Source organism: Colossoma macropomum, unplaced genomic scaffold, assembly GCF_904425465.1.
Source record: "Colossoma macropomum unplaced genomic scaffold, Colossoma_macropomum, whole genome shotgun sequence".
Classification (NCBI taxonomy): domain Eukaryota; kingdom Metazoa; phylum Chordata; class Actinopteri; order Characiformes; family Serrasalmidae; genus Colossoma; species Colossoma macropomum.
In genome coordinates this window covers 27,555-42,872 of record NW_023495391.1, presented here as the reverse complement: position 1 = coordinate 42,872, position 15,318 = coordinate 27,555, and the positions used below count along the sequence as shown (strand labels likewise).

At 37.7% G+C, this 15,318-nt stretch overlaps 1 protein-coding gene across 1 annotated transcript; it reads right to left on the bottom strand.

Annotated features, from left to right (window-relative positions):
• Positions 1 to 1,009: 1,009 nt before the first annotated feature.
• Positions 1,010 to 11,474, bottom strand: LOC118802013 (NLR family CARD domain-containing protein 3-like). Its single transcript, XM_036562449.1, has 4 exons — positions 11,398 to 11,474; positions 5,433 to 5,513; positions 4,598 to 5,281; positions 1,010 to 2,981 (listed from the first exon to the last, which is right to left on the bottom strand). The coding sequence occupies exons 2-4, from the start codon at positions 5,480 to 5,482 to the stop codon at positions 1,010 to 1,012; spliced, it is 2,706 nt and encodes a 901-aa protein (XP_036418342.1). The 5' UTR covers positions 5,483 to 5,513; positions 11,398 to 11,474.
• Positions 11,475 to 15,318: the final 3,844 nt, after the last annotated feature.

Genomic DNA, 15,318 nt, shown 5'->3' with positions numbered 1-15,318 from the left:
TATTCTAACTGTACTGTCAAAACATGCCTTTGTGTTGTGTAAAAATGTTTGTTGTGTGTTTTGTTTGGTTGAATGCTAAACCTAAAGTTTAATATTAGCAAGCACTGTTCCATTGGATTAATTCAAAAATGTTCTGTTTGCAGGACTTTTTCTTTTGCATGGATTTCTAGTCAAGTGACTATTGTCATAGGGAGAACCTGAGAGGCAAGGAAAGAGGAAGGAGGATGGATAATTTAAAAGTGGTTCCACTCTTCATGACCTATTTTACCTTTAAGATCTCCTCCCTCAAGACTGAACCCAAAGGAAAAGAAACTGATTTTCTAGAACCTTCCGATTAAGTATTCAGGCCTACAAAAACTCTTTTCTCTTCCTACTATCATTTAGTCTTTGTATCTGTATTGTTGGGTCAATGGATATATGCATTTTTTGCATTTTTTCTTTGAAATATATCTGAAATTAATTGTTCCACCTTCTTTACTTCAATAACAAAGGTACATCAAATGTGCATCACTATTTTAAAATTTCCTGCTTGGTTAAAATAACAGTAGTAGAAAAGGGTCCTGCTGGGTGTTAAAATCTGAAAAAAATTATAGATGGATACAATATATACATTATGAATATATTGAATATACATTATGCTTAAATAGCCAGTTACCTCTTACTTTCAATAGAACACTTAATCTGATTCATGTTTAAATGGGGCATATTTTAAATTCGAGAATTCAAAATGCAAATTTAGTTCAATACAGAACAAATAATTTTGTTTATATTTTAATTTTGGTTAATGTGTTAAATTAGCTCTTACAGAACTTCGGGTAAAAAAATGTTTGTTCATTGGACAATTTGCTGTTAAGCAATTGGACTTGGCCTGTAACATTCATGATTGTTCTATTTCTACTAATTACTGAAACAAGTATTTGTAAACTTTTGATTGAGATGTTGTGAACAGTCCTGTGCAACCATCAATTTTCAAATATTAAACAAGATTATATTCATATTGATTCAACACTTACAGAGCTTTCCTGCAGGCAGTCACAGCTGGGATCAGTCTCCTATAACCCTCCTCTGATGTGTTGTATTTTGTCAGGTCCAGCTCATCCAGCTCCTCCTCTGAGCTCAGGATCATATAGGCTAGTGCTGAACACTGTCCAGGAGAGAGTTTCACCTCTGAGTGTCTCTCTGAGTTTAGAAATGCCTGAATCTCTCTGGATACTGACTGATCATTCGCTTCAGAAAGACAGAGGAAAAGATTGATGGATCTCTGAGATGAAATGCAATGTTCTTTATCATTTTCTTTGATTAATCTCTTGATGTGCTCCCTGGTTCTCTCTGAGCTGCTCTGTGTTGGTGTCAGTAGACCATGTAGGAGTCTCTGATTGGACTCCAGTGAGATGCCCATCAAGAAACGAAGAAAAAGATCCAGGTGTCCATTCTGACTCTCTAAGGCTTTATCTACTGCTCCCTTCAGCACTTTATCCAGTGGAACATTCTCAGACCACTTTCTGTTCTGGAGTTTAAGTATCTGCAGTTCCTTCATGTTCTTGATCTCATAGCAGTGAAACACATAAACAGCAGCCAGGAACTCCTGAAAGCTCAGATGAACAAAGCAGTAGACCTTCCTCTGGTGAAACACAAATTCCTCCCTAAAGATCTCAGTGAAAATCCCAGAATACACTGAGGCCTCAGTGACATCAATGCTGCTCTCTCTGAGGTCCTCTTTATAGAACATCACATTGCCCTTCATCAGCTGTTTGAAAGCCAGTTCAGCCAGTTTCAGTATGATGGTTCTGTTGGACTCCAGCAGGTTCTTTGGGTTTCTCTCATCTTTCTCCTCATACTTCTCATTCTTCATGTTGGTCTGAGTGATCAGGAAGTGTGAGTACATTTCAGTCAGAGTTTTAGGGATTTCTGTATGATGCTGTTTCATGATTCTCTGAAGAACAGTGGCTGAGATCCAGCAGAAGACTGGAATGTGGCACATGATGTGGAGGCTCCTCACTGTCTTAATGTGGGAGATGATTCTCTGGGCTTGGTCTTCATCACTGATCCTCTTCCTGAAGTACTCCTCCTTCTGTGGGTCACTGAATCCCTGAATCTCTGTCACACGGTTGATGTATTTAGGAGGGATCTGATTGGCTGCTGCTGGCCGGGAGGTTATCCAGATCAGAGCAGAGGGAAGCAGCTCTCCTTTGATGAGGTTTGTCATCAACACACCCACTGATGATGTCATGGTGATGTCAGATACTTTCTCACACTCTTCAAAGTTCAGTGGAATTCTGCTTTCATCCAGACCATCAAATATAAACACAGCTTTGATCTGACCATAAATCTCTGGGTCCAGATCTTTGAGCTGAGGATGGAAGTCACACAGAAGTCCATGAAGACTGTATTGATCATCTTTAATCAGGTTCAGCTCCCGGAACGGAAGCACAAACATGAGCTCTACATCCTGATTGGCTTTTCCTTCAGCCCAGTCCAGAATGAACTTCTGCACAGAGACAGTTTTTCCAATTCCAGCGATGCCTTTAGTCAGAACAGCTCTGAGCTCTGGCTCTTCTGGTCTGTGATCTTTTCTTTCTCTGTGTCTGAGTCTGTCAGCCTCCACAGCTCTAATGGTCTCTTCTCGTGTTTCTCCTTCAGGACCTTGTAGAGGTTTAAAGATGTCTAAGCAGTTGATTGGAGAGTCTTGTAAGCGTCTCCTGGATGTTTTCTCCATCTGTAGAACCTCATGTTCTTCATTCACTCCTTCACTCTCTCCCTCTATGATGTAGAGCTGAGTGTAAATCCTGTTCAGGAGGGTTTTATTCTCTTCTGTTCTGATTCCCTCAAATAAGCTCTCATACTTGTTCTTCATGCTGGTTTTGTGTCTCTGTAAGACTCTGTGTAGATCATCATCCACAGGTTGGTATGAATCCTGATTCAGGTCTCCAGTTTCCTCCAACAGAGTGTTTATGTGCAGTGCAGGTTCTGTGGAGCTCAGCCTGATGGGGTCAAACACAGCAACACAAACATCAACACAAATAACCACAATAACAGCTCACAATGCAGATCACCGATGAAACTACTCTGTCACATGTAATATTTTCATGTAATTATAACTGAACTATACTTTAATGTAATTTGTACCTAATTAAATAGCTCCTTCTATTGGTTTGAGTCAGGTTCCCACGGTGAACCTTATGTTTTGCATCAAGAAACAAACTGTGTTCCAAATGCTTAAGGTTGATTGAGCAAATATACATTCAGGCTCTCCTGGGTAGCCTAATAATAATAATTTACATACAAAATATTATATTCAGAGTTCAAGTGCTTTCATATATTTAGCAACTGCAGCATTTCACAATTCATGGGAGATCAGAAATTCTGACTGTATTTCTGTCTGATAATTATGATTTTGTGTTACAATGGAAGATATTCTTATTGCTGTTACATCCCAATGACTTTTTTTCTCACTCTCTCTCTCCCCCTCTCTTTCACTCACTCTGTTTCTCTCTTTCTTTCTTTCTTTCACTCACTCTGTGTCTCTTGTATCAGTGATGAGTGACACCTGTGAAAACTGATTGGACTGGCTGAGCTGAAGCCCGTGGTCAGAGGGTCTGAAGCAACTCTCCATGCAGATTTGTCTGATTTACACCTGTTTAATGTGGTCATTTGTTTTACAGAAAGTCACTCTCATCATCATACCTGTGCTTTTAGAGCAGAGCCAACTGTTATTGAACCCTAGAACAAAACTGAGCATTGCAACCATGTACAATTCTCCAACTTATTTACAATGACTAACAGCCAGGCTGCAGGGGTGGGTGCCATTTCTTTTGGATTGACTTTTCTCCTGCTTTTCATTCAGCTAAGAAGAGAGAGGGAAGGGTGTTTGTACTTTTCTGCTTTCTTTCTTTTGTTATTTAGGTTTTCTGATCTCCTAGTTAGATTTTTGTTTATTTTGGTGTTAGCCCTCTCCAACATCTTTCTTGTGCTGTACTAAAACATACATAATGCTGTAAAGAAATGAAAAATAGAAAAAAAACATGACCCAAAGTTTCACTTGAAACATGGCTGTTTCTTTTTCTTTTGTTTTATGCTGTGACCACAGTTGACACCTAGACAAGTAGTTTACATGCCGTTACACTATGAACCATTTAATAATTATATTAATTGTGACTATTTCTAGACTGGAACACACACACACACACACACACACACACACACACACACACGCACATTTTATTAGCCGCTTATTCTTCTGGGTCGCGGGGTAGACTGGAACAGAGCATTAATAATAGTTTTACATTTCAGACATTTGTAAATAAATGGTGAATGCTTAATAAATGGTTGTCTAACACATTATTTCTGCATTAAATAAATATTTTTCTCATAAAAATATTTTTATCTCTTTTTTCTATAAAATTTATTTTATCTATAACAGTCTACAGATCACTGATAAACTTGATCACACCACACAGTCAGTGACTAGACGTGCTGGAGTGTCCTCTCCACTGCTGAGATTTAAACTCACAGTCACAGAACAACAAAAAGTGCTTGTGCTCTATAATCTAAACTTCTTTAACTGTTCACTATTTATTGTTATAATACAATAACTCACTCTGGGTCAGAGGGTATAGCTCCACTGCTGAATACAGGAGGGTCAGGCAAGGACCGGTCACTGTCCACAGACACACAGCTGGGTTCTCCTCCTCCACTGCTGAATACGGGAGGGTCAGGCAAGGACCGGTCACTCTCCACAGACACACAGCTGGGTTCTCCTCCTCCACTGCTGAATACAGGAGGGTCAGGCAAGGACCGGTCACTCTCCACAGACACACAGCTGGGTTCTCTTCCTCCACTGCTGAATACAGGAGGGTCAGGCAAGGACCGGTCACTCTCCACAGACACACAGCTGGGTTCTCCTCCTCCACTGCTGAATACGGGACGGTCAGGCAAGGACCGGTCACTCTCCACAGACACACAGCTGGGTTCTCCTCCTCCACTGCTGAATACGGGAGGGTCAGGCAAGGACCGGTCACTCTCCACAGACACACAGCTGGGTTCTCCTCCTCCACTGCTGAATACGGGAGGGTCAGGCAAGGACCGGTCACTCTCCACAGACACACAGCTGGGTTCTTCTCCTCCACTGCTGAATACGGGAGGGTCAGGCAAGGACCGGTCACTCTCCACAGACACACAGCTGGGTTCTCCTCCTCCACTGCTGAATACGGGAGGGTCAGGCAAGGACCGGTCACTCTCCACAGACACAAAGCTGGGTTCTGGAGATTCTGCATGCTTTAACCTGAAAGCATGATGAGTATGAAGTGCTGAGTAAATTTTCCATTTACTGAAACTCATTTAGTCTGAACATAAAGAAACATTTTTAATCATTTTTAAAATAAATTTTTCATTTGTTCTTTTTCCATAAATAGTGCTGATATAAAATTGCTCACTTTGGATCAGAGGTTCCTCCTCCACTGCTGGAGTGATGAAGCTCCATCATGGAGCTGTTACTCTGTATTGCTCCCTGAGATCTATTCAGAAATACAAAACATGTACAGTATCACACACAGTTAAGACTTAAACACTTTTGTCTTGTGTGATCTCCATTCCTGCTTCACGGTCTGATTACGTGTTAGAACTACAATATTTCACACAAAGGTTTTCTTTGCCCAAAACTGAACACAAACTCAAACTATTAAATGCCATTTGAGACTAATATTAAAAACCTAAACATGACATTAACAGTAAATAATCAAATAAATAAATACAGAAATAAACATAAAAGATTTTTCACATAAGACTTTTTTTAACATTCTTAAAAATAAAAATAAATAAAAAATACACTTGTCTGTACAACTATTTATGGTGCACAGCATGCCATTATCTACATGTAAGTAAGTAAGTAAGTAAAGTTTATTTATATAGCGCTTTTTACAACAGGTGTTGTCACAAAGCAGCTTTACAAGGAAATGAGCATTACAAAAAGAAGTCCGGGTCCGAGCCCCCATGAGCAAGCCAGTGGCGACAGTGGCAAGGAAAAACTCCCTAAGAGAAACAGGAAGAAACCTTGAGAGGAACCAGGACTCAGAAGGGGAACCCATCCTCCTCTGGTCGACACCGGATAGTAAACATTGTTAGTATAAAGTATTATAGTACAAAAAAACAGGGTAAAACGTGAAGGAAACAATTAATTTGAATAGTTCAGTTCATGCAGCAGAAGCAGCAGCATCAGTGGGGTCAGGTTGTGAGGGTGAGGTTTGCACGGTGAGCAGTGGCACCCGATCAAGGCAGCAGAGGCAGCAGCATCAGCAGCAGGATGGGCAGCTGTTCAACTCGGCAAAAGAAAGAGAGGAAAAACACAGTCAATGGGTGATTGATTAATTTGAATTAGTTTGAATGATTGATTGGTTTTATTTTGCAATTTTGGAATAGTGTTATTCTATCTCTGCTCATCTAGGGATCCTGCGGGTCACATCAAGGAGGTTACTGAATTTTTACACCACATCATATATAACTTTCTCTTTGAAATAAATTTACTAAATTAAGAATGCTGGTTTTATGTAGTATTCCTACGTTTTTGGGAAACCTGCGTGCTTTATTTGAAGCTGCACCATGAGTTAAAAATAACTTCAAAATCCAACAAAAATCCATTTTCAAAGCCTTTTTGGACCCTATACTTTTTCAAAAGCACAAATTATTTTTCCTGAATTACAAAAAATTACCGATCTGCAATCCTTCATGATTTAATATTTACTTTCATTTTATTCTAACAAGCTCAATGCAAGAAACAGTAAAACAGTGAATATAAAGTCACTAGATTTCCATATTAACCATTATGATGCTCCAGAAGGTCTATATGGTTTTTATACTGTTCTGTTTCTTGTTGTTAGCTGATCTACTACACAGACTTTGTCCAGATGCGTCCAGTAAGTATCCTGACCAGTGCAGTCAGTGCAGTTAGCAGTAAAGGAAGATGATGCAAAACAAAAGTGCAGCTCGACTTGATGGGTTTTCCTTTTTCAGATGATCCATTGTTGTTTCATTTTAAGTTTAAATTTATTGTTACATACTAGCACTTTAAACCTCAAGAGGTTCTCCTATTTCTGAGGGATGCTGCATTTTGACAAAAGAAAAATATGTTTGTTGCTGTAAAAAATGTATAAGAACAGATTTTTAGAGCTGTAAATATTTTTAATTTTGAATATTATCATGTAGAATATTCAAATATTCTATATGAACAAAAACAGAAAAAGTTTGCAATATGGGAAAAATATAATATCACAATACTTCATTGTGCATCACAAATTTTCACAATACACACAATATCTAGTCACAACATTAAGGTTTAAAGTATAATAAGTTGGAACAGACAAAAAAGAACCAGTAGTGCCACTTTATAAATACTGTTGAGTGACTGTCAATGATTATAAATGATCTTTATTTATTCACTAACCTTATTTATTCACAAAATGTTCTTTTGATTACTGGCCAAGGAAGTGTAGAGTAGTTAGCTTTTGTTTCCTTTTTTAGATTAGCTAAGTACTTTTTTGTTTCAGAGTAGGAAGACATGGTCAGGTTTTGTTTCGTTCTTTTCTTTGTTGCCATCCACAATTTGATTCTTTCAGTGCGGTACTGGGTATCGTAGCACACCAGTTTTATTGTGGTTGGGAAGACACCTAGACCCAGTGCAGGAGGTGGGAGACAGGAGGATATTAGCCAGACTAGCATCCATGCTGGAGAACAGCTCCCACCCCATGACTGAGACTCTGGCAGCACTGGGCAGCTCCTTCAGTGACAGGCTGCTCCACCCCAAGTGTGTGAAGGAGGCTATCGCAGGTCCTTCGTTCCTGATGCTGTTAGACTGAACAACCAGCACTGCTCCCAGTAGAACCCCCTCCACCCCCCAATAGACCTTCACACTTACAGAAACATAAACTGTCAATTCATCACCATTTCCTGTGTACAATATAATCAATACTCCATGTACAATATTTTTTAAAATATAGTGTAAAGATTTCTTGCTTTCTATTTATAATGTTTATATTGTAACTCCTCACCATCCCATGTGTAATATAAACCAGCACCTCATGTGCAAAACTCTAAGTGAAATTCAGGTAAAATATCCTTACAGTTTAAATATTTTTGCTTTTATTTATTTATAATTCTTTATATTGTTATTTTTGTGAAGGATAGACTTTATATTTTTATCTTATTTTTTATGTTTAGTTTTATATATATATTGTCTATATAGTAACAAGTAATAAACTGTAAAACCTTGTTAAGTAATTAATAAGGTTAATTACTTGCTGGTTAATTCTCTTCTTGTTACTACTAAAATGCTCCGTTATCTTCATCACTACTTTCCAAAACTGCTGCAGCAACTTCAGCAGCTGTAAGCAGATGTGAGTCACATACAATCTTGTGATAAGATGGAAAGGAAAGGGCGACTCTACAGATTCAGGAAATGTTTGAACCGCATTTCCATGCTGGATCATCACAAAGATACAGAAACAGATACAGAAACAGAGAATTTGATGTGTGGGTGAGTTTGTGGATCCCAGAGGGTTAAAACCCACATTATCACCTAAAATTAGAGCTCTAATACAGACAGTTATGAACAGAGTGTTAACAGATCAACCTCTGACCACTGCTGAGAGATCACCATCACTTTCACAGGAAAGAGCCATCAGACTGAAATTAAAAAGTCTGATCATAAATCTGTTTCTGTGTGACATGCAGGCTGATTATTTTACTTCCTTTAGCTGCACTGCTACTGAAAACTACTGCTCACTTGCTAGCATTTAGCTACATAAACTTTGTTTCTCAGCAGACTATATAAAAACTGGTGCATTGAAGCACTTTTTCACAAAAGCATTTGAAAATATCAGTTGAGTCTTTCAACAATTTTCAAGTTTCAATAATCTGAATGTGCTGCCTAGACAATCAGTTTAAGCACTTATGTAGCATAAGTCCGAATATTTCTTGCATATCTATTGACTTATCTTTTTTTTTACAATAGAAAAAATTTGAAAAACTAGAATGGTTAAAGTGTTGAAAACCTCATAGACAGCAAAAACAACATGTTTTAGCTAAGATAATTAAGCTAAAAACACTCAATGCTGTATGCTGTATTCTTCTTACAGCTCTAATCATCGCCCTGGTTTTAACATGAAGCTGTCATTCAGAGGTCCAGTTCAGTGAGACTCGCCTAACTCTGAACTGAAATGTCTAAACTGATGCTGCTGTTCTGCCGTAGTTTGGACAGAAAACATCATTTAAATAAGTTATGCATTGGGTTGTCTTGAGGAAAAATGAAAGAATAAACAAATAAAGAATACATATTGGTATTGTGTTTAATTAGGTTAAATTATAAAAACGTTAGCTTTTAAGCTTGTATACATTGTTCTCTTATATTCTGGATATTTCTTGTTTCCATGGTAGTGGTTTTGTAGGCAGGTTCTGAATATGTTGTCATCTTAAAGCAATGTATGCATTAAGTACATGTTAAAGCTACGTTTGCATTACTAGTTACTAGTTAAGATGTGACTTAAGGATTTGTGGAGCAGCTGGATTTAGTAAAAGGAGAGTCTGAAACTAAATAACTGAGAACTTAGTAATGACTGTACGCACAATCCAGGATCTAGCATTAATGGGCATGTTCATAATTTAAGGAAGAACATGTTAAGAGCCAAGAAGTGGACTAACTGAACTATTTCAGGAGCAGATCTTTTCACTGTTTCGGTTAAGTAACAAACACTGCCACTGAAAAACACTCCTATAGCCTGAGCAGCGCACTTCACACTTTAAAACCACACTTCCACAAACTTCCACCGCCCTACTCACAGCCCTAACCATCGCCAAGAAAACCATCCTCATGAACTGGATGACAGAAAACGCTATTACTGTCACCCATTGGAAAAATTTACTATTGGATCCTCTATCTATGGAAAAAATATCTGCTTCCATCAAACACAAAAACAATCAGTTTGACTCGACCTGGACACCAGTTATTAACTTAATTTTCCCATTAAATCAACTTTACTAGAGAAACTGATATACTAAGATCCAATACCCACTCCCTAACTACCCTACACGATCATAAACTCTCCCTCCTTTATTACCACACACACACACACATTCAGAATCCTATCATTATACAACAAATCTAATTCTTACGACACTACAGGTGTTCTTAATGTGTGCCTTTCATCAAGTCCAATGCTCAACTTGTCATTATTTGTAAAATTATCATTATTCATTTTATGTATCCTTTTTCTTTTCTTCTTTTTGTTCTTCTTCTTTTCTTGTTTGTTTTTTCTCTATCTGTTTGTTTTTGCTTATATATTCTCACTCATAAATGTATCACAAATAAACACAAAGTTTTAATAGTCCTCCGATGAGGCGGGGTGGGGGGCAAAAAAAAAAAAAAAAACAATACACTTTTAGATGACCGATAACATAAGATGGAAGTAGACATAGAAAAAGATAAGCAGAAAAACCTTTAACTTTGAATAAGCCTTTATACACAACCAAAGAGTGACTGTACAGTGAATGAGTCCTGAAGACCAAACTCCTCATTATCAAACAGTCTGGAATCTGATATGAAGATATGATTCACATATTAATACTATATTATATTCCTGAAGTATAAGAACTCTTACAGTGACATTTCATTACTGTAACTCACTGACTATCACACATCAGCCCTTAAGCCTAACTCTACATTATCAAACAGTCTGTTGATTCTGACAGATTTATGAATATAGATCTAACAAAAAAATATCCTGGCATATGAAAAGGTTGACTGAAAAATAATTGTTCTTGTCCTATATTATCAAACATTATGTTGATTCTGACATTATTATGGTATAACACATAAGATGGTACTATATCATAATCCTGAGTTATAACAACATTTACTGTAGCATTTTTCTGTGACCCTCTGAATATACAATATCAGAATAAACTACAGGACTATTACACTTTATAAGCATTTTCAGTTGACCTAACTCCAGATCCGTTCATTCAGATCAGTTAAACACTACTGGCATTTTAAATTGGACTGGAAAATTCAAATAAGAAGCCAACTTCAGTCTCATAGATTAGATTTTACAGAAACTCACTCTGTTATATATCATGAACAATGATGTCTTAAATGAACAAAGTTCACTCTTTGTATTGAAAATTCAGGATTTCTGAGTTTCTCTACAGCCGTTTTCTGCATTTCACTGCTCCGTTATCTGTTATAACAGTTCATTTTGCGTCAATTTACACCCTGATCTAGAACCCTCACAACTGAACATTCACTTCTACTAGAACTTTAATCCTTCACTGAGTTTAGTTATAAACTGTAACATGTGTTCTTTATTTAATCTACACACCAGTGTTGTATATGTGTGTTTATTATAAACTTACCGTGTGTAATAAAGTCTCTGTTACTGTGTGATATCTCTCTGTCTCCTTCTCCTACAGCGCGGCTGCTCTACTCTACTTTCGGTTTCAGTCAGAAAGTGTTCAATTTGTGGCGCAGTTTTGTTTTTTTTTTTTCTGTTAAAGTGACAGTACACATTTAAAACCCCATTTCCAAAAAAGTTGTGATGCTGTGCAAAATGTAAATAAAAACAAAATTTAATGATGTGCAAATCATTTAATCCCTATATTTCACTGAAAATACTATAAAGACAACATATCAAATGTTGAAACTTATTGTTTTTTTGAAAAAAATATATGCACATTTTGAATTTGATGCCAAAAACACGTTCCAAAAAAGTTGGGACGGGGGCCTGTTTACTACTGTGTTTCATCGCCTCTTCTTTTAACAGCACTCTGTAAGAGTTTAGGAACTGAGGAGACACTGCTGTAGTTTTGAAAGTGAAATGTTTTCCCATTTTTGCTTAACATAGGATTTCAGCTGCTCAACAGTTCAGAGTCTCGTTTGTCATATTTTTCATGTCATAATGCGCCAAATGTTATCAGTGGTGACAGGTCTGGACAGCAGGCAGGTCAGTTTAGCACCTGGACTCTTTTAATACAGAGCAATGCTGCTGTAATACATGCAGAATGTGGTTTGACATTGTCTTGCTGAAATAAACAAGGCCTTCCCTGAAAAAGACGTCATCTGGATGGCAGCATAAACATGTATATATCATTCAGCATTAATGGTGCCTTCACAGATTTGCCAGTCACCCATGCCATGTGCACTAATGCCCCCCTAAACCATAATGAATACTGGCACTGATAACAAGATGAGTGGTCTTTAGCCCGGAGGACATAGTGTCCATGATTTTTGAAAAGAATTTCAAATGTTGATTTGTTGGACCACAGGACACTTTTCCATTTCTCCTCAGTCCATTTTAAAAGAGCTCAGGCCCAGAGAAGGTGGCAGCATTAATGGATCCTGTATATAGTATATGCTTTCTATTTTATGTTTAAGAGTTTTAATTAGCATTTGTGGAGCAGGCGTATTTCTGCAGAATTGAAGTTTATTTCTTGTGCAAATGTACTAGACATTTAACATTTAACCACTGAACAGTGGACGGTCACAGGTTTATAAGCTGGACTGATGCCAAGATTAGGCTCGGGTGTTCAGGGGGTTGGGTGGTTGCAGGACCACATCACCTTATATCTGTATAACCATGAATAAATGATAAATTGTCTGACATTAATAACGAGATGAAAAATTCATGTCCCTGTAAATGGGGGTGGTGATGTGGCCCAGGAATACTGGTCCAAGCATTAAAATAAATAAATAAATAAATAAATAAATAAATAGGCATTTGTAAGGCAGTTCAGTGTGAGTTTAGGCCAATACCGAATACCAATACTAATATTAACTCTAGTATTTGTTTTTTATATTTTATTTTGTAAAAATGTATGTTCTATGTCACAAATACAACATACTCAGCTTGAGTGAATGGCATTTACTTGTTGGATTACATACATTAGACTGCCCAGATGGATGGCAAGCAATGGGTGGCACTCAAGATTGGGGGCAAAAGTTTATGCCACTCGTTCTATTTAGTGGAGGTGGGTGATGCTTGCCTTATGGCCTTTGACGCACTAGTAGTCCTGAATGTTACAGTGCAATCTGGGGTTCCAGTTAGTACAGTGTACCAGGCAGGACAGAGTCAGACCAATGCTGATGGGCTGTCCAGGTGCCCAGGCTGGGCAGAAGGGTGCAGAAAATGTGCTGACAGTGGGCAGAGGGAGCACCTGGTCCAGGTAGGGCTCCAGTAAAAGGGGAATATACAGTAAGTTGATATCACTTCAAAAAGATACATAACCAACACAGTTTGCAGTTCTTACTTTAAATTCACACTTAGTGTTTATAGTTATACATTTTTAGACAAAAATATTTTTGCCTTTTTACCTCGTTTCCACTTGACTAGAACTTTTTTGTTAATTGCATCATGTAGTTCACCTGTATTTGTAACGGTGGAGGCATGGAGGCGGGATGCAAATGCGAGTTATTTTTATTGAAAGTCCATGACAAAAACAAAACCAAACTACAAGAGCGACAAGCAAACAAGAGACAAGATAACATCCACAATGCAAGACGAAGACTGAACAAACACAGGGGTATAAATACACAGAGGGGAAACAAGAAACACCTGGGACTAAGGAGGGGCGGAGCACCGACAGGTGGAACAGATAACAAGGGGCAGGACCAGGGAGGAGACACAGAACAACAACAAAAGCACATGGTACAAGAAAACAAAAGGCACATGGCTACAACAGAGGGGACGAAAGACACACTGAGAGGGACAAAGGGAGAATCCGTGACAGTATTATGTTTCTCCACTCACTTATTCAGGTTCTTACTTTATCACTTGTCTGCATATGTGAGAGAAAAAGTCCTGTTTTTAAACATAGATAAATGAAATGTTCATTTATCTTCGTTATATCCTAGCAGAACATTCCCACATAATCATGCTTATCATGCATTTTATAGTAGGAATCTGGAGTAATGTGATCTGATCTCCATGGAAAAAGGACAGCAAAATCTTCCAAAATGAGAAAATCCCATTATTCCATATTCCTACAGTAAAATGCATGAATACCTGGACAGGTGTTTTTCAACAATATAGTGGAGTTTGTTGGAAACAGTTGATAAAGTTATGGGATTTTATAAAGTGGTATAAGTAAAATGGAATGGCAATTCTGAAAGATTTTACTCTCCTATTATTCCAAATACCTACAGTAAAAAATTACACATAAATTTAATGCTTTTAGTAAGATGAAGCTTTTCCTCATGAATCTCGATTAAATAATAAATGGAATATGAACTGAACTTTGTTGAAATTATTTAATATGAATGTTTTAAAGGTTTTTTTTAAATATGGGTGTGTTGCACATCTGGTCTTATGGAGAATTTGGTCATCGGTTTATTGTGAATTATTTCCAATGACTTTTTAAATTTAATTCAAGATTTATTTATGTATCACCTTTTACAGCAAGTGTTAATCCAGATCTGAGACCCAAAAGAGCATCACCAAGAGCAACAGGGGCAAGAAAAACTCCCTCAGAGCCAGAAGAAGAAACCTTGAGAGGAACCAACACTCAAACGTAGAACCAAATAACTCAACAGAACTCAATAATAATTCTCAGTAGAACCCAGGAGTACTCAATAACATAAGAAGAGCAACAAGAGCAACAAGAGTTACTGACCCAAATAACACGATAAACAAATACTCACGCTTTAAACTTAAGAACAACATCAATAAACACATTAAACAGAAATGTAAACAGTCTGTTTGGCGGTGGGTTGGTTGGTCTGCAGCGCATTCCGCCCCCAAAAAGTCCCTCATCATCTCTCTGAACAGAGCAGCTGACCCAGCATGATTTTACTATCTCAGAGTCACAGTCAGTGTTGTTGGCCAAGTATGCAGTTTACGCAAGGACTGCTGGATTTCAGCAGATCTCACAGAGCATAAACTACAGCAAACAGAACAAACCATAATACTCAGTCTGATCACTGGAGCTTATACTGATCAACAAATTTTGCATATCAAATCCACATTTCTTGGTTTCTGAGCTTCTTTTTGTTCAGGCAGGTTCTTTTTGGAGTGTTAGAGCTCAGAAACCCAGTTCTTTTAGATTTCTCAACATCTGAACTCAAAGCTCGAGCAGCTTTTTTTTTTTTCTCTCGCGCTCTCTTAAACGACAACCTGCAAGATTACCTTGCTAAATAAAAAACGTCAGATAGCAAACAAAAACAACATAAAGAGTGATCTGTGACTGCTAATGACTGTAATGTGTTGGTGCTGCATGATAAGAAATTCTCGTCACCACAGTCAAACTGTAACTGGCACTAGTGTGTGTGTGTGTGTGAGTGTG

What these genes read in the sequence shown, in the direction of transcription:
- LOC118802013 (XM_036562449.1), bottom strand. Translation starts at nt 5,482, where the DNA reads ATGATGGAGCTTCATCACTCCAGCAGTGGAGGAGGAACCTCTGATCCA. An exon ending in GGAGGAACCTCTGATCCAAA is followed by an intron (nt 5,282 to 5,432) that starts GTGAGCAATTTT and finishes TCATGCTTTCAG; the next exon opens with GTTAAAGCATGCAGAATCTC. An exon ending in GCTATACCCTCTGACCCAGA is followed by an intron (nt 2,982 to 4,597) that starts GTGAGTTATTGT and finishes TGACCCCATCAG; the next exon opens with GCTGAGCTCCACAGAACCTG.